The sequence below is a fragment of the Cucumis melo genome, chromosome 7, assembly GCF_025177605.1.
Source record: "Cucumis melo cultivar AY chromosome 7, USDA_Cmelo_AY_1.0, whole genome shotgun sequence".
Classification (NCBI taxonomy): Eukaryota; Viridiplantae; Streptophyta; class Magnoliopsida; order Cucurbitales; family Cucurbitaceae; genus Cucumis; species Cucumis melo.
This window is the reverse complement of record NC_066863.1, coordinates 1,410,212-1,428,210: the sequence shown is the minus strand read 5'-3', so window position 1 is coordinate 1,428,210 and position 17,999 is coordinate 1,410,212. Positions and strand designations below refer to the sequence as shown.

The 17,999-nt window shown below is 31.5% G+C and overlaps 2 protein-coding genes across 6 annotated transcripts; both read left to right on the top strand.

The window, feature by feature from the left end:
• The first annotated feature begins 2,980 nt into the window (after positions 1 to 2,980).
• On the top strand, positions 2,981 to 8,639 carry LOC103493675 (peptidyl-prolyl cis-trans isomerase CYP57). 5 transcript variants are annotated; one of them, XR_007822574.1, is made up of 12 exons: positions 2,981 to 3,321; positions 3,730 to 3,908; positions 3,984 to 4,082; positions 4,228 to 4,334; positions 4,427 to 4,568; positions 4,837 to 5,056; positions 5,709 to 5,748; positions 6,384 to 6,579; positions 6,866 to 7,003; positions 7,392 to 7,750; positions 7,952 to 8,009; positions 8,085 to 8,639. XR_007822574.1 is itself a non-coding variant. In XM_008454524.3 (10 exons), the coding sequence occupies exons 1-10, from the start codon at positions 3,102 to 3,104 to the stop codon at positions 7,530 to 7,532; spliced, it is 1,482 nt and encodes a 493-aa protein (XP_008452746.1). In that variant the 5' UTR covers positions 2,981 to 3,101; the 3' UTR covers positions 7,533 to 7,977. The 5 variants fall into 5 exon arrangements, 2 of the variants coding, with proteins under 2 accessions (XP_008452746.1, XP_008452743.1); XR_538498.3 differs by having other exon boundaries at positions 2,982 to 3,321; positions 6,381 to 6,579; XR_538499.3 differs by lacking the exon at positions 7,952 to 8,009 and having other exon boundaries at positions 2,982 to 3,321; positions 6,381 to 6,579.
• A 6,499-nt stretch (positions 8,640 to 15,138) lies between these two features.
• LOC103493676 (protein ANTAGONIST OF LIKE HETEROCHROMATIN PROTEIN 1) lies at positions 15,139 to 17,131 on the top strand. The gene has a single exon (XM_008454525.3). The coding sequence runs from the start codon at positions 15,423 to 15,425 to the stop codon at positions 16,908 to 16,910; it is 1,488 nt and encodes a 495-aa protein (XP_008452747.1). The 5' UTR covers positions 15,139 to 15,422; the 3' UTR covers positions 16,911 to 17,131.
• Positions 17,132 to 17,999: the final 868 nt, after the last annotated feature.

The window sequence follows — 17,999 nt, the reverse complement described above, 5'->3', positions numbered from 1 at the left end:
AATGTTACAAAACAATTGATCAAGTCCCCAAAACACAAGCCATTCAACAACAACAATCCGTCAGGTTCTTGTCAACGCCATCACAAAACAAAATGAAGCAAACACACAAACAACACAATGAACTTCGAAATACAAGAGAACGAACCCGAATTTGAACTATAGAAATAATAATAAGGGTAAGAATAATCCCGAGGCCCCACCGTTTGAGGCATCTCACCGGAAGGCCGTGCGCCCATAAAATAATTTGTAACCGGAGGCGGCGGACCCCATAAATAATACGACGGAGTAGCCGGCGGGGCCATATTGTACCCACCGTAAAAGTTGGGCGGAGCCGGAATGAAAGAGCGTGGAGGAGGAGGAGGCGCCGTACAAACCACCGGACACGTGGAGCAGTCGCTGATGCAGAGCTGTCCGGTGGAGGGGACAGCCATTTGGGCTTTGGATGATGCTGAAAAGAAAGCGAATGCGACAATGCAAAGCCCCAAAGAGCCAAGAATTCGCCTTGTTCCTGGAAACGGCGTCGATTTGGAATGACACATCGAAGGAACTGCTGATGAGAAAAGAAAGTGGTTTGTTGGAAGAACTAAACGAAGAACTAAAGGAAGAACACTATTGTTGGGTTGGGATTTAGTTTGGAGGTATGATGGGAGCTCGTGAAATGATCGTGCCAAAAGGACTTTTTGTTCGTTTTATGTGCTAAGTTCTGTCATTCTTTTCGGTGGAGAAAGTGTATGGAAAAATTCTTCTACTTTTATCACTTATATCTTTTATTGGCTTACTATGATAAAGTTGTTTCTTTATATTTGTGAGTGTTCAGGTCAGGTCAGCTCGTATGCAATTCGATTAATCTGAGACAGATTATCTAATTCTATAACATTTGAGTGTCAATGAAAATTAATTAATTTATAGGTGGTCACCATGAATTATACTCATTAGCTATATAGTTTGTATAATAAAATAAAATTGCTTTAGTTTAAAGTAACAATAACAAGAGGTGGGTATAAAATAGTAAACACCACTAATAATGAAAATTTGCATGTGTTTAATGTTTTATTGCAGTTGAATGTCAATTGTAATAACGACTATTATTATGGGAAACCTAAAGTCGTTACAAGAGCCCAAATACCCCTTATTATCTAATTGAAAATTGGTAAGTGCAGTATCGTCGAATTTACATCCAACAATTATCATGGTATTGTAACGGGTTCGTTGAATATTGTCTTTTATTTTTCATAAGGGTATAAAAATTTAAGTTATTAAGATTGGACGATACATTATATATTTTGAAGTCAGAATATCCAACACAATGATATAATCATGTTGTTTGTTTTAAACAGTAATTCTCTAAACTTTGATTTTCTTATAAGATAATTATAATCAGTTAAACTTTAATTGCATTTTCAATTATTCGAACTCTACTCCATAATTGTTGTACTAAATAAAACTTTATCGAAAGTCGAAATGGAAGGAAAATGGTGGAGAGTGGGGCATAAATATATTTGAAAAGGGATCGTAATTGCATTTGAAGTCAAAGATTGGGGGAATGTGAATGGAGAAATGGGAAAGAATCCAAAGTATTGGCAAAGCTAAGAATATATAATTGTCTTCAAACTTTGCTCTTTTGCAATACCTTTCTCTAGACACAATCCACCTTTTAGAGGGATCGTGGGCCACTCTCCTTATAATTCATTTCATGTTTGAAAATTTTCATTTCTCGTTTGATTATGCTTTTGTTGATGCTCAATCATTATTATTGTTTTTTTTTTCTTTCTTTTTTTCTTTTTTTTACCATTTTTTACTTTTTTTTACCATTTTTTACTTTAGACTTTGGTTGAATTTAATTTGTGGTTATTAAAGAGACCGATATTAGTGTTAGTAGACACTAACAATCACCAGCGAATTTGGTATAGGTCCAGGGGGTTCGAGCCCCACTCAACTTTATTGTCTTTATATAATATATATAAATAAAACTACCTTATTATTAATATTTATCATTAGTTTAGTGGTTACTCTAACTGTCAACCCCTACCACCCAAGTTTAAATCTTATCTATGTAGTTTATTTTTCATAGGTAGCATTTTTTAGGTAACTTGGTAATCTTTTTTTTTTTTTTTTACGGTGGTTTGACATATTTCATCTTGATTACATATGTGCCAATTTGTCAGACGATAAATAAGAAGACTCCAACATTCGATGAAAATAATATTCATGCGAACTATAAAAAAAAGAGAACAAAATTTGAACAATACATATGGAATAGATAATTAAACCATGGTCCTATCTTACATATCCTTACAATACGAAGATTTAGGTTTTGGTTTACACGATGCTACAGTGAAGATTCTCCACTGTAAAGATAGATTATTAAGCAAAGATATTAGTTATAGTAAGGATGTTATTATACATACTTAATAACTTTTGAGATTTGGAATTGGTATTTTGATACAGAATCATAGAGGCAAGATTTTTTAATGTGTTGTTTGTAAAAATAGCAAAAAAATTTATGATAATAGAAATCATGTCACTACGTTTTATAAATTGCAAAAGTAGCAAATTTAAAAGCAAATAACCTTCCGATAGCTTCTCGACAGCCGTCTGATATAATTATTGTTATTATTATTTTATAATTTACTATATTTGTTTTCAAATGGTTTTAAAAGGATTTTGATTTTTTTTTATGCATCATAAACAATAAATTATTTAGAGAAATTATTTTGAATGAGAAAACATATAAATTACAATTATTACTTATATTTATATTAATACAACAACCATAATAATAATAATAAAAAAAAGGAAATTAAATGTTGAAACAGAAATCATATGTAATTTTAACCTAATTGAGGGTCATTTAACCAATGATTATTTAGGGTTTTATCTAAAGCAAAAATAATAACAATTCATCTAACGGAATTTTGACGTGGCGGTAAATGGAGATTGGAAAATGCGCTGACCAATTTACAAGCTCACAACGACGTCGTTTAGTCAACGAAAGCTGAGGAAAAATTTCACTCCCTCCACCTTCTTCCCCCGCGGGAATATTTCGACGAAGCGGAGGGTGGCGCTGGCAGCAGCGAAAGATTTCTGAAAATTGAGTAAAAATGTCGACAGTTTACGTATTAGAGCCGCCGACGAGGGGGAAGGTCGTGCTGAATACCACATGCGGACCGCTCGATATCGAGCTCTGGCCTAAGGAGGCTCCCAAAGCTGTCAGAAATTTCGTTCAGCTCTGTCTTGAAGGCTACTACGACAATACCATCTTTCACCGGATTATCAAGGACTTCATTGTTCAGGGCGGCGATCCTACCGGTAGCGGCACAGGTCAGTTCATTTCTGTATTGCTTCCATCTGACTGCTTTTGTTGGTTAGGGTTTTGAGCTCTGTATTATACTCGGCGTTGATATTTCTAAAGTATGTTGATCTAGGGTTATTGGACGGAGAAAGTAGAACAAATTATATTGAATTTGTAGTTAATGAAGTTTACTCTGTATCATTCTCTGCATAATGATGTTTCACAGTTCAGAGAACTTGATATTCGAGTGGCGTTCTTTAGCTATGGATAATGTTATTTTAGTTTGTGGCACGTAGTCACGGGCTATGCTCTGTCCTAAGCCACTGTTTGAAGGTGTTTCCATAGTGTTTATTTTATTTTAGCTCTACCATGTTAGAGAAATCGTGCTTATGCATCGTTATTTTTCTTATTATTTGGCATTCTGCATTTTTACGCAGGTGGTGAAAGTATATATGGGGGTGTTTTCCCGGATGAGTTTCACTCACGGCTTAGATTCAAGCACAGGGGCTTAGTAGCATGTGCAAATGCGGGGTCGCCTCATTCTAATGGAAGTCAGTTCTTTATAACCCTGAGTCGATGTGATGACCTTGACAAGAAACATACAATTTTCGGAAAGGTACAATGATTCTTATCATGCAATTGTTTAGATTTTGATTGCTATTGTCATGCTGGAGTTCATTCGTTGTTTTAGGTCACTGGAGATTCTATCTATAACCTAACAAGTTTGGGTGAGTTCGAAACTGACAAGGATGATCGTCCTGTGGATCCACCCAAGATAAAATCAATTGAGGTAGGATTAAATGATACAAGTTTTGAACTTTGTTACAGTATCATTATAGTTTTTAACTACTTTCATATTTCCCTAATGTTATAAGCTTCTATTATGTCAAACGAATCTTTAAGGGCCTACCTTTCTTTTATTTATTTATTTTAAGGTATTATGGAATCCATTTGATGATATTGTTCCAAGAGCACCTGCTAAGCTTGTGGTCACATCCACCGTTGATTCTGAAAACAGGGACACTAAGAAGAAAGCTGTGAAGTAAGAGTTTATACGTTTTGAACTTCTCTTTGGAGATAGATGCTGTCGTTACCCCTGATTTCTCTGTTGCTTGGTATGTTTGCATAATGTAGAAAATTAAATTTACTATCGTTTGGAGAAGAAGCTGAAGAGGACGAGAAAGAACTGGCAGCTGTGAAGAAAAAAATTAAGAGCAGTCATGATGTGTTGGATGATCCACGTTTGCTAAAGTCAGAGATTCCAAGCAGTGAATTGGTAAATAAAATAACAACTTTCAATTACATTGCTTATCAATTTTCCAAAAACTAAGAGCAGTTTTGATCTATTGGATGAATCATCTTCTGGATGATTCATTTCAATTTTCCCCTTGAAAACTCAAGTGATGTCTCTCTTCACCCCTCCCCACCCACCCACCCACCCACACACACACACCAAAAGAAAACAAACAAACAAATGATCATGTATGTGAAGCATAGGATATTTGTTGGTCTCTAGCTTACCGTGGTGAATTCTTTTAATGCAGGACAGTAAAAGAACGAGGGAGATGCAGCTATCTGTTAGAGAGACTTTAGCATCAAAGAAACAAGAGTCTCGCAGAGATTCAGAAGCTGAAAATTCTGATCTCCCTCAATACAGTGATAGTGATGATGATGAAACTAACTTTGATGCCCGAATGCGTCAACAGATATTGAGAAAAAGAACAGAGTTGGGAGATGCACCATCTCACCAAAAGTCTAAAAATGGTGACTTAAACATTCTTTATATACTTCTATACAATTTTTTTCTAGAGGGAGGGATACTTCTATGCAATTTATTGGTTTCAATGTGGAACTACGATCCTTTAATCTCACACAATTTCCGTATAACTTGTGTGTTTCTCTTTTCAAAAAATTAAGTTTATGTTGGTACTTGGCTCAAATTTTAATGACATATGGCAAGAGTCTAAGTTGCTGCCATAGGGAACTTGAGGTGTTTCTCAACGTTTTCTTTAGTTGTCTTGAAATCAAAGATTTTGCATAGGGTGCCAATCTAAGCATAACTCCTATTTTAGTCAAATATTAGAACGGGATAGGGAATAATATGGAAACATTCTCTGTATTAATAAAATAGGAAGATCAGGAAAAAGAAAGAAACAAAGAAAGTTTGAACGAACAGGCAATTCATTAAGCTTTGGTGAAAGATGGTTGGTGCACGTATTCTACTTCACATAATGAAAATATTTTATGGAAAAGTAGGTTAAGATGATACTCTTGCATAAATGGTCTAAAGTTATTAGTAATTACCGTTATCATTTATTCTTTCCTCGGCCAATGTTTTCCTAGAATCTAAGTTTAGGGCTTTAAGACCTGACTGCTCAAAGTTTAAGTTTCTTGAAGTTATGAATTTGATGTGCAGGGACCTCTGACTCAAAGAATCATGAAGGATCTACTCGAAGGTAAAATATAAATCAAACTCATGTTTGCTCCAATTTTTTTGCTCGCTCTTTATTTATTTTTGTTAGAGTTGGTTAAGGGGAGTTGTCGTATTTTCATGCCTTCACAATTTTTATTCCGTGCATGAGTATTTGTTTACTCTTTAGGCTGCAGAAGAAGGCAGGAGTTTATGTCAACAGCTAATGTAGTTCATATCATCAAGATTTGTTGTATAAAGCTTTCAAGTTCTCTTTTTCAACGACCTTACACTTACTTGAACCAGAAGATTAGCTTTTGCAATTGCCTTTCTAAGTCTAAGAGCCATTATCTTATCCCTAAACTATAGTTTACAAGTAGTTTATGAAATTTTATCTTTTATTCTTCCACATAGAACCTGCTAATGCAATCTATATTTTGTTTACAATCCAAGTATTATGCCATGATAATTGACGTTAATCTTGATTTACAGGGTCATCATAGCTTAATTACAATCTTTATTTTTTGAATTTTACTATGTAGATTGAAGATTCTACATATCATTATTTAATATTATCATTTCACATAGAAGTTATGTTTTCTTTTCTTTCTTTTTCTTTTGGTGGGGGGCATCGGTTTTATAATAAACTAAATCATCTGCAACTACATCATTTTTTAGCAGGCCCGATACTGAGAAAACTAAACGTGAGCAACCAAAGGTTGAGAAGTTATCCTTGAAGAAGAAAGGAATTGGATCTGAAGCGAGAGCAGAGCGAATGGCCAATGCTGATTCAGACTTGCAGTTGTTGGGTGATGCTGAAAGAGGAAGACAGCTGCAAAAATTGAAGAAGAGAAGACTTCAAGGACGTGAAGATGAGGTATGTTTTATTTTCGATACATGTTTGTTTTAATTCTTAACCTCTTTTTTTTTATTATTATTATTTGAAAAGGGAATTTCAAAAATTTAAATTGTGAATCTTAACTTTATTACACTATTAAACTTAGTTTTCAAAGCTTTCCCTTTTTCCTTTCTCATTGTTGGTTTGTGGTTATGATTATGATTTCATCTTCGTGAATAACTCTAAGGTCTTCTGCATAATGAGGAACTTCGTTTTGCATTTTTTCATTAGTATTTACCTTTTCTTTTTGTTTTGTTACTTCTAGGTTTTGGCAAAACTTGAGAATTTTAAGAAAGGCTTTTCTGGAAAACCAGAACCTTCAAACGCTGATTCCGGGGGTGCCAATGATGATTTATCAGACTGGAAATCTGTTAGGCTAAAGTTCACACCAGAGCCTGGCAAGGTAAGTAATTTTGAATTTATTCACACGCTTAAAAGTTTTAACTGTCAACTTCTTACAACACATTAACACTTCAATGGACTGAAAAACTTGCTCAAATATTCCGAACAAAATAAAGTTCACTTAACATTCTTATAGAAAATTGCAAAATATTTCAATTTGCTCAATAATTTTCCCCTTGCCCGAGAGTAGATTCTGAAGTATATGCCATGTTTATGTTTACAACATAAATTCTTTATATCCATCCTGGTATGAATCTGGTCTCTGGTTCTTTTTATCCGGTTTATGAATAGTTTTAATTGTTGGAACTTGTATTTTATCGCAAATGGAAATGTGTGAACTGTCATCCTTATCAATATCCATTACTTAACTTTCACCATACATCATGCAGGACCGCATGTCACGTAGTGATGATCCAAATGACTATGTTGTACATGACCCTCTTCTCGAGAAAGGGAAAGAGAAATTCAACAAAATGCAAGCCAAACAAAAACGACGTGAACGGGAATGGGCTGGCAAATCTCTTACTTGACTCATCAGTCAAGACCCTGGACAAACAATGGGTTTCAAGAGTCGTAGATTAAATCCCAGATTGACTTGGCTCCATTCTTTTACTATCAAACCAGATCAAATCTACATCTCTATTCCCACGGAACAGTGAAGATTTATTGAGGTTCATCAATCATCATTATTGACAACCATGACCAATTGTTTCAGACACGCAAGTTTCTGAATTTGGAAAAAGAAACAGTATACGACTCTCTCTCTCTCTCTCTCTCTCTACACATCGCACCATATCCTTATGTAATTTCCTTTTCATTTAGTTATAAAACTTGGTCAATGACTCTAGATAGAGGAGAAAAAAAAAAAAAAAAGCTACCCCACCCCATATCCGTCAAATGTAATTATTGCCCATGGATTAAGTTCTACATTTGCTTAAACAATTTGCAGGTATATGGATGTCTGATTTGGCCAAACCTCATCTTGAAAGGAAAAGAAAATAAAAAAAGTAAAATGCTTCAACATAGAATTGGAAAGTAGATATTCATTGGATAGAAATAAATGAGTTTCCTTTTGTTGGCAGTTTTATTCAGGAAGGAGATGGGTCTTCAAAGCATCATATTCTGTCTGCTGTAGCGCACATTATTCATTCAGACTTGAAAAGTCATCCATCAACAACACGTTCTTTACTCAGTCGTTTATGCCTTCAGACGCGCAAAGATAGTCGGCCCAGTCATACTACCCGGAAATTTACTCCTTTAGTTGGAACTTTACCCCAACCGTTTATTAATTTGGTGGAAAAAATTACTTTTCTTTATTCAAATTTGGTTCGTTGGGAAGGAAAGCAAAGGAAAGGAAAGGAAATGGATTTAACCTAACCCACCTTTTATATTATTTTAGATTCCTTGACTAAGTGATTGGCTCGGATCTCTCATCTTATATTTCACACTTATTTTGGTTGTTGAGAATTTCGGTGTTTGGTGGGGGCGTTTTGGGGCCTCTTCTGAAATGGGTTATAGAAATACTTTGGTACCAAAAAAAAAAAAAAACTGTTGAAGAAAGATTTCATATTTTTCATGTGTGACACTGAACTTAGTCTTGTTATTCTTATGATTATTGTTCATGATTCCTTTTGAAAGATACTGGAAAGTTCCTCCCCCTACCCCCCAGGTTAAAAGTAGTTTATGTCGAGAAAGATTCAATTAGAAATACAAAGTTTGTATTATTTTAATCAGGGTTGAGTAGCACTAATCTCAAACTAATTCCAGAATTGGCATTTGGTTTAGGGTAGAAAATTAGAGAAAGAAATGGGAATGAATTTTGTAAGATTGTTTTGTTTGCATATGGGTCGACTTTGTGCTTACAAAGTTTAATTGGAGGGGGCGTGCCACACGGCCCCTAAATAGTCAAAAGGTAGCGTATAAGTTTGAATTCTTATTTTTAGTTTTAAAACCTCAATCTTTTAGGGATGGCCCATCCAGCCGTCACTCTTCCCTTCCCTTTCCCTTTCTAGAGCTAAATAATAATAATAATAATAATAACAACGCGTCAACTTTTCCATCCGACAATTGTATCAATTTAAATTTGTGAATTTTTTAATTAATAATTGTATCGATTTAAATTACTAATTTTGAAGTTTATCAATTTTAGCCTCAAACTACTTATTGTATTTTGTACAAGTTTATTGATTTAGAACCAGAGTTGTTTTACTTTGACACAATTATAAAAGTTAGGATTTAAATTGATACAGGTATGAAAGTTTAAGTTTTAAATTAAAGTATTCATGAAAGTTTAAAGATTAAATTGATACAACTTTCAAAGTTTAGTATTTAAATTGATACAAGCGCAAAGTTCATGACTTTCATCTTTAGATGGTAGAATATGCTACAAAAATTTAACATTAGTTATATAAAGAAAATGATCAATGAGTTTATAATATAACCTAGAACAATTATGTCTCAAATTGTCTGTAATCATAAATAACTAATTACAAATCTATGATTTCTATTCTCTATAAAGGACCAGAAATGCCTTGCTTACGTATCATTGGGAAGTGCATTAACATAAATACGGCAGTAAGAAGAGGTAATACAAAAGTGTGTAAGCTATAAAAACGAGTCAAGGTAGATTGTCCCACACTAGCACTTCCGCGTAATAACTCTACCAAAGGCGACCCTATTACTGGAATAGCTTCAGGTACACCTGTTACAATTTTCGAACTATCTACAAATATTTACAATAGTATGATATTGTATATTTTGGAACATAAGTCTACATAATTTTATGTTCAAAAGTTCTTGTACTAAACGTCATTGCTGTACATCTCTTATATACTTTGATAATCGCACATTCACACTCCTAACAACCATTGGGGTGATTTAAATTTTAAAGTAAAATTATCTAATCATAACTTGTCATATAGTAAACTATTTTTTTATTGCTTTTAAGAAATATTTTATTATTTGTCGGATGTGAATGATAAAAGTAAAAAGCATAAAGATAAGTATATCTCGAGATGCACCTAAATATTACCGCTGATAAAAAGAAAAAACAAATATTATCTGTTTTCCTAAAATTGTAACATTGATGGGATACAAAACACATAATGGATGTTTGGGACAAAAAGTAGTTATTATAGTCTAAAGCTACTATAGTTTGTGTTTTGGATGTAGTTTATTTTAGTTTGGATTATAATATCATAAGGTTAGTGTGTAGACTATTTTAGTCTGATAATAAAATAGCAAACATTGTAACAAATAATAAAAAAATTATAACGAATTGAGAATTTTAAAATAATGTTTACGGTAAGTGATTGTTATAGTGTGACATAATTTGTAACTCAAAGGATGGAGGGTTAAATGAAGAAATAATTTGATGTATTGAAATTTTGTTGACATAAAAGGGTTATTAGTTTGCCAACACGGTACGATACTTAGCGACAGATTTGACTTTCTTTCTTTTTCCTGATGAGATGACACGTCACATAAAAGAAATTTGTATAAATTAAAATTAAAATCAAATCATTCTCAATACTGTACATAATAATAATAATAATAATAATAATAATACTATACATAATTATAATAATAATAATAATAATAATAATAATAATAATAATAATACTATACATAATTATAATAATAATGTGTAGTGTAGTGTAGTGTAGAGTGTTGTCGTTTTGCAGAAAAGGATGAGAAAGAATATTGTTTATTTTATTTTGTTGTCCCAACCATTTTTCATATACTAATATGAGGATTTAAATTTTCAAATTTTCAAATTTCAAAAGATCAAAATCTAAATTATTATTAATGTCTATAGAGAAAAACTCCAACCTATATCTATACATACAAATTTACGTAATTCCAGTTGGATTGAGATAGATTAAAAAGAAAAAAAGTTATTTGATTGGAGATTTCCATGCGACGAAAAAAAAAGTAGGAAAAAGTAATTAGTTTAATTCAAAGGATTTTTTAAGAAATAAAAAAAATTTATCAAACTATTTACGCTCTATAACTCCTAAAATTTAAATTCTAAAAGAATGATTTCTAGTTTCAAAATACTTATTTAGTATCCAAAAAACAAAGAAAAAAAGTACGGTTAAGAAGTTGAGACTCGTTTAGTGACAATTTCGTTTTGAGCTATTCATATTTTCACCTATTTTAAGAAAATACTTAAATTTCTTGTTTAATACTAAACCAAAACAAAACTTAACTTTGTTCTCGGAAGGATAACAAAATATACAAACATAGTACGATATTAATATCTAATTCTTTCAAGTTGAACATCTTGGTTAGCAATTTTCTAGCGATTACTATATTCATCTTGTTTTGTAGCTTTGTTATTCCACAATATGCATCGTCCGACTACAAATATAGTTTCTTTAAAAACTTCATTTTTTTTTTTGTAATATTACTTTTAACTTATTCATGATAAGATCCATAGAGTTAAAACCAAGACTTAGGATATAATATGTATATAATATATATAGATGACTTGAGACAAAAAGTTGAAATGTGAACACCTCTACCCACCATAGTTCTCCACTACACTCATTTTCAAATTCCAATTTAGGTATGAAAACTTGCTTTAAGCATATGGATATTTTTTAAAATAAATTATAATGTTTAGGATTTTTATTTATTTAATTATTATTACATTTAGCCAATTTATCCTTTCTTTTCTTTTACCATCAATTATTAAACAATATCAAAGTCACAAAGTCTCCTATCACATTTATTTGTAACAGTTTTTTATTGACATATATATATGAGAAAGAAGAAAGAGGAGTAAGATAAAGGATTTATATATAAAACATGTTCAAACGAGTCTCACAATAAACAATAAAGTTTGATAAAAAAGTTTTGAAGTTCGTGGTTGAAGACTTTGACTCATATCTCATTTTGTGTTTAAATATGGAAAAAAAAAATATACAATTTTCTTGAAATTTAATTGTTTAGAAAATATAGCAATAAATAATAAAACCTTTTGAAATCATACATTTCTTTTTATTATCATCATCATCATCATCATCATCATCATCATCATCATCATCATCATCATTTTTACATTATTAATTACATGTAGAAGTATGTCTAAATTTTCCAATCTCTTATTAGTTTCTTCATACGAAAAAGTTCATAAAATGAAAAATTGTTTGGTAAGACTTTAAACTAACCAAATGGTATAGTTAAAACAACACAAAAGAAATTAAAGAAGAAGAAAAATGAAATATCAAATCACAACTCTAAAATTTTAAAAGTCGTATCAATTTAAATATAACAAAAGTTTAGAATTCAAATTCAAATGATTGTTGGTTCAAGATTTTAAATAATCGAACCTCTAAAATCTAGTAGTAATAATTGATATTTACCCATTTACATAAATATTTAAAAATTATTTTAAATCATAAAATTATTGAAAATATCACCATTTATGTATATATCAATAAAAAAATATTTAACAATAACCTTTTTTTTAAAAAAAATCGTAACATTTAGATAAAATATTTACTTTTCATCGAAAAATCAATCGTAATAAATTTTATATTTTAATAATTTTGTTGTATAAGATGTAATTAGTCTGTGAATTATTTATACTTATAAAAAATTATTTAACGATAAATAATTTTAATTTAGTTTTAGGGTTAAAAAATTAATAATATTAAAAGAAAAAGGAAAGGGAAAGGGAAAGGGAGAAGAAGAAAAGAAAAAGGTGAGGGTGTGGGGTGGTGTTGTGTTGGTAATCCCAATCCAAAGTCACCGCCTCAGAAGTAGAAGGAGAAGGAGAAGGAAGGAGTAAACAAAAAGCACATTCTCCCATTCCCCGTTCACACTTTGTCTTTCTCTATTTCCCTAAACCCCCTTCCCAATTCCCTCTTCTTTTTTTTTTTTTTTTTTTTTTAATAATTATTATTTCTCTTCATATTATTAATAAATAATTATCTTTTTTATTCCCTTGGGCCCCACCTCCCCCTCCTTTCATTTTCTTTCTTAAAAATTCATTCATTAAAAGAAAAAAAGGGAAAAGATGTTCTGATTGAAAAAATAAAATTAAAAATACAGTCGAGGGCAGGGGAACCAATTTGACTTTCTCAGTCTCCATTATTACAGTGAACGGCGGTATTTAACAAAAATCAAATCTATTTTTCTTTTAAGGTATTTAATTAAATAAGTCCTACAAAATTTCAACTTCTAACATTCAAATTATGCAAACTAAATTTTATATATATATATATTTTAATTTTGAATTCAACTTTGTGAATATGTTTAGTTCGTCTTTGAGTTTTAAAATTTACCCATTTAAAATATGAGTTTTTATAATGCATTTCAAATATAATGATTATATGATATTTAAAACCTTTACTATGAGGATTTGATTTTTAAAAATTATTCGGATTTTATTTTTAAAAATTATTCATCTAATATAAAATATTATATATTTGTCTAAAATAAAAATATAAAGTTATTTCAAACTCATTTTAAATCTATTTTTAAAAAATTGAAGATTAAAATAATACATTTTTTTTTAATTTAATGAATATAACGACTAAAATGTACATTTTTCTGTTGGTATTTTTCCATCAAATTCAACCTTTTGCTAAATTTTCTATAACGTGGTTTTCAAATCTATTGGGGGCCGTTTGGAGGAAGGGTTGAGTTATGGGGGTTAGGGTTATGATAAAACTAGTGTTGATAAACCTAGGATTATAATAAAATGTGTTTGGGGGAAGGGTTATGGAGGAAATGTTGTGATAAGATGTGTTTGGAGGAAGGGTTATGAATGAAGTGTTATGATAATGTTGTGATAAGATGTGTTTGGGAGAAGGGTTATGTGGGTAGGATTAAGGAAAAGTTGAAGAAGAGTTAAGGAAAAGTTGAAGAAGGGTTAAGGAGTTAAAACTAGGGTTACATAACCCTTCCCCCAAACGGAGGTTGGATTACATAACCCTAACCCCCATAATCCAACCCTTACCCCAAACGCCCCCTGATATTTTTAGATATACATATGTTTAAATCGGTTAATATTATTAATATGATTTATATTATATATATATATATATATATATATATATATATATATATATATATATATATATATATATATTTCCATATGTTAAACTCAAGTGTAATATTAACTAATTAACAAAAGGAAAAAAGGGGGAAAAAAACTCTCATTTCTACTAAACTTTTGAAAGATTTTGAATATCCTCTTTAACTTTTTGGTTATTTCAATATTGTATTTAATTCAATACTATCAAAGATGCCTGATGACAGTATAAAGTGATATCTACTCAAATTTTAATCTTTAGACCATATACCTACTTTCATTTTGGTATATAAATAACAAACAAAAATCGAAACTTCAAATTTGAAAATACTTGAAATGATGAGTTGAATTAAACATAATTGTTTCTTTAGAGACTTTTTCAAATTTATCATTAATAGATTCTAAAATAAATATTTTTAGCAAATATATCATTTACAATAATATTTCAAGTTTCTTTCTTTTTTTTATTTTTATATCAGTCAGCTAGTTTACACAGACCTCGATTAATCTCACAAGATAAATCAATTTCAAGTATATTACCATTTAATAGATCAAAATATAATAGTATTTATGTCTATCTTGCAATACGATCCATAATATTTTGTATTTTTTTTTATTTTTTCATATTTAAAAATAACTTTAGGAACATTTTAAAAAACAAACTTAAAATTTACTATTTTTTTTATTAGGATATTTTTCTTATTTTTATCTATCTAAGAAACATATTATTTGTTTATTCACAATTTGTTGCTTAACCTTTTACAATATAATAAAACATACCTCAAATACCAAGATTTCACACACACATTTTTCTCAAGTTGCTTAAAAAGAAAATTATATTTCACATCAGGAGAAGAAAAAATCCAAAAATGGTAATTAACTCCAAACATCACAATAAGAACAAAAACAAAATTATATAATTTATAACATTTATATGTCTTTTTTTTTTTTTTTTTTTTTTGTATTTTATAATGTTGATTTTGGATTTTAGATTGGAATAAACAAAGTTGTGTCCTCACCGACCACCACACATCAATTATGTGGTTTCCGCCATACGATAACGATTCACCTTTTTTTTTTTGCTAATATATAATTCATATATATTTCAATATTCAAAAGCTTTCTTCTTTGTTTTGGTTTTTGTAATCTCTGTGTTCACATTGTAGAGTCAAACCTGTAATCATAATCTTCCAAAGGAAGAAGGAAGAAGAAGAAGAAGAAGAAGAAGAATCGTATCAACAAAAACCCTCATTTTTCTCTTCAAAATCCCATTTCAGAAAAACCCCATAATTTGATTTTCCATCTCTTTCAAAATTTTCTGAACCCTTTTTTTTTCTTTCGTTTTTTTATCCTCATTCTGACACTGTTCTTCCCAATGAATGATTCCACCAACGGAAACGTGAGGAAGAGGACTAGAGCTGATGAAGTCGACGAAGACGACGATTTGATGGGAAAAAATGGCGGAGGAAAGGGTTTGAAAGGGTTGGTTACTTCTCTGTTGTTGTTAGATGAACAGGACAAGTGTGAACAGGATGAACAAGACAGAATTTCGGTGGAGGCGAAGATTTCGATGGAGGTGAATCACAGGAAGAAGACCAAAGCCATGGTTGATTTCTATTCCGAAGTTCAAGATTACTATTCTGAAGTTGAAGAATCCGACCGAATGAAACGGAAGAAATCGCGATTAGCAGCTAACTCTGTTGCAGTTGCGGCCGTTTCCGATGGATTACAGAGAATCGAAAACGAAAAATCAAACAAACGTGGCGGCGATGGCGGTGGAGGAAGCGGTGGTGGTGGCCATCACCGGAGACTCTGGGTAAAAGATAGGTCAAAAGCTTGGTGGGATGAATGTAACAGTCCCGATTATCCCGACGAAGAATTCAAGAAGCAATTCAGAATGGGTAGAGCAACTTTCGATATGATCTGTGAAGAACTTAATTCCGCCATAGCTAAAGAAGATACAACCCTCCGAACCGCCATTCCCGTGCAGCAAAGAGTCGCTGTTTGCCTATGGAGATTAGCCACCGGCGATCCACTTCGAGTTGTATCGAAGAAATTCGGATTAGGTATTTCAACTTGCCACAAACTAGTTCTCGAGGTTTGCACCGCCATTAGAACAGTACTAATGCCGAAGCATCTTCAATGGCCGGAAGAAGAAACACTCAGAAGAATCAAAGAAGAATTCGAATCAATTTCCGGAATCCCCAACGTCGTTGGTTCAATGTACACCACACACATTCCGATCATCGCTCCCAAAATCAGCGTCGCAGCTTATTTCAACAAACGCCATACAGAAAGAAATCAAAAAACATCATACTCAATTACAGTTCAAGGAGTGGTGGATCCAAGAGGAGTTTTCACAGACGTTTGCATCGGTTGGCCAGGATCAATGCCGGACGATCAAGTTCTTGAGAAATCTGCTCTGTTTCAAAGAGCAAATGGGGGATTATTGAAAGGGGTTTGGATTGTTGGAGGATCAAGTTATCCATTAATGGATTGGGTTTTAGTTCCTTATACACAGCAACATTTAACATGGACACAACATGCATTTAACGAGAAGATCGGAGAGATTCAAAAGGTGGCTAAAGATGCATTTGCACGGCTGAAGGGACGGTGGCGTTGCCTACAGAAACGAACAGAGGTAAAGCTTCAAGATTTGCCGGTGGTGCTTGGAGCTTGTTGTGTTCTTCATAATATTTGTGAATTGGGGAATCAAGAAATGGATACAGAGCTTTTAACAGAGCTTCAAGATGATGAAATGGCACCTGAAATGGCTTTAAGGTCAGTACCTTCCATGAAAGCAAGAGATGCCATTGCTCATAATCTGCTCCACCATGGCCTCGCTGGGACTTCTTTTCTTTAATGAAACAACTCAAGATTCTTTCCCTTTTGGGTAATTCCTCATCAAAATTGTTCATCATTTTACTAATATGTTTTTTTCTTCTCAAAATTATTTTTTCATATGTTTTTGTTATGAAATTGAAATTACAAAGAAATATTTGTAGTTTAGGATCATATACATGTTAGAATTTAGATATTACCAAACATGACAGAATGGATTTTAGATGGAATGTTCAATTCTTTTTTCCAAGTTTTCTTTTCTTCTTATTTATTATTTTGCCATTGTTATGTGTAGCTCCATTTTTTGAGGTTTCCATTATGGTCAATGTTTTAGTTAGAACAGCTCTGTTTAAATCATAAAGAAAATAGGCTTTGGTATTAATTGAATTGGTATCCCCATGCCCAAGGCAGGTCTAGAAGGATTTTTATATAATTTAATTTTTTGATGAAAAAAGAAAAAGAAAAAAAAAAGTCAAAGAGAATTATTGATTTCAAACTTTAGATATAAATAAAAGTTTATGATCTTAGAATCTAAATGTGAACACAATTATGAAACTAAACTAAGAGCTTAAAAATCATTCCCATTTCCCAATATCACCAGTGCGACCATTTGGCATGAAGATATTGCTAGTCTTATGTATCTAAAATTTTGTTCATTTATTAAAAAAGAAAAACCCTTCCTTAGATGTCAATAAATTATTACTCCATGATAATTAATTTATTAAATTACGAATAAAGAATTAAGAATTTATTCGTTAGAATTTGAAAATAAATATGATATTCAGTTCTAGTTTGATAAAACCTTTATCTCATGAATAGTTGATTAAATACAAATACAACTATAGAAACCCTTTTCTTTTGTCTAAATCAAACCAAATTCTTAATTTAACCTAATTACTTTTTTGGATGGTACTCAGACTTTCAAATTATTATATATTTAAAACTAAATTTATATGCAAACGATAAAATCAATTATCAAAAAACATATTTATCATTCCAAAAGTTACTCAAATAATTGAAAAATGCAATACGAACCAGCCCCCACTAGATCGTTGTAGTACAAAAGGTCAATAACGAGATTTAATGGTTTATTTGTTGTAGCCCTTGCAAT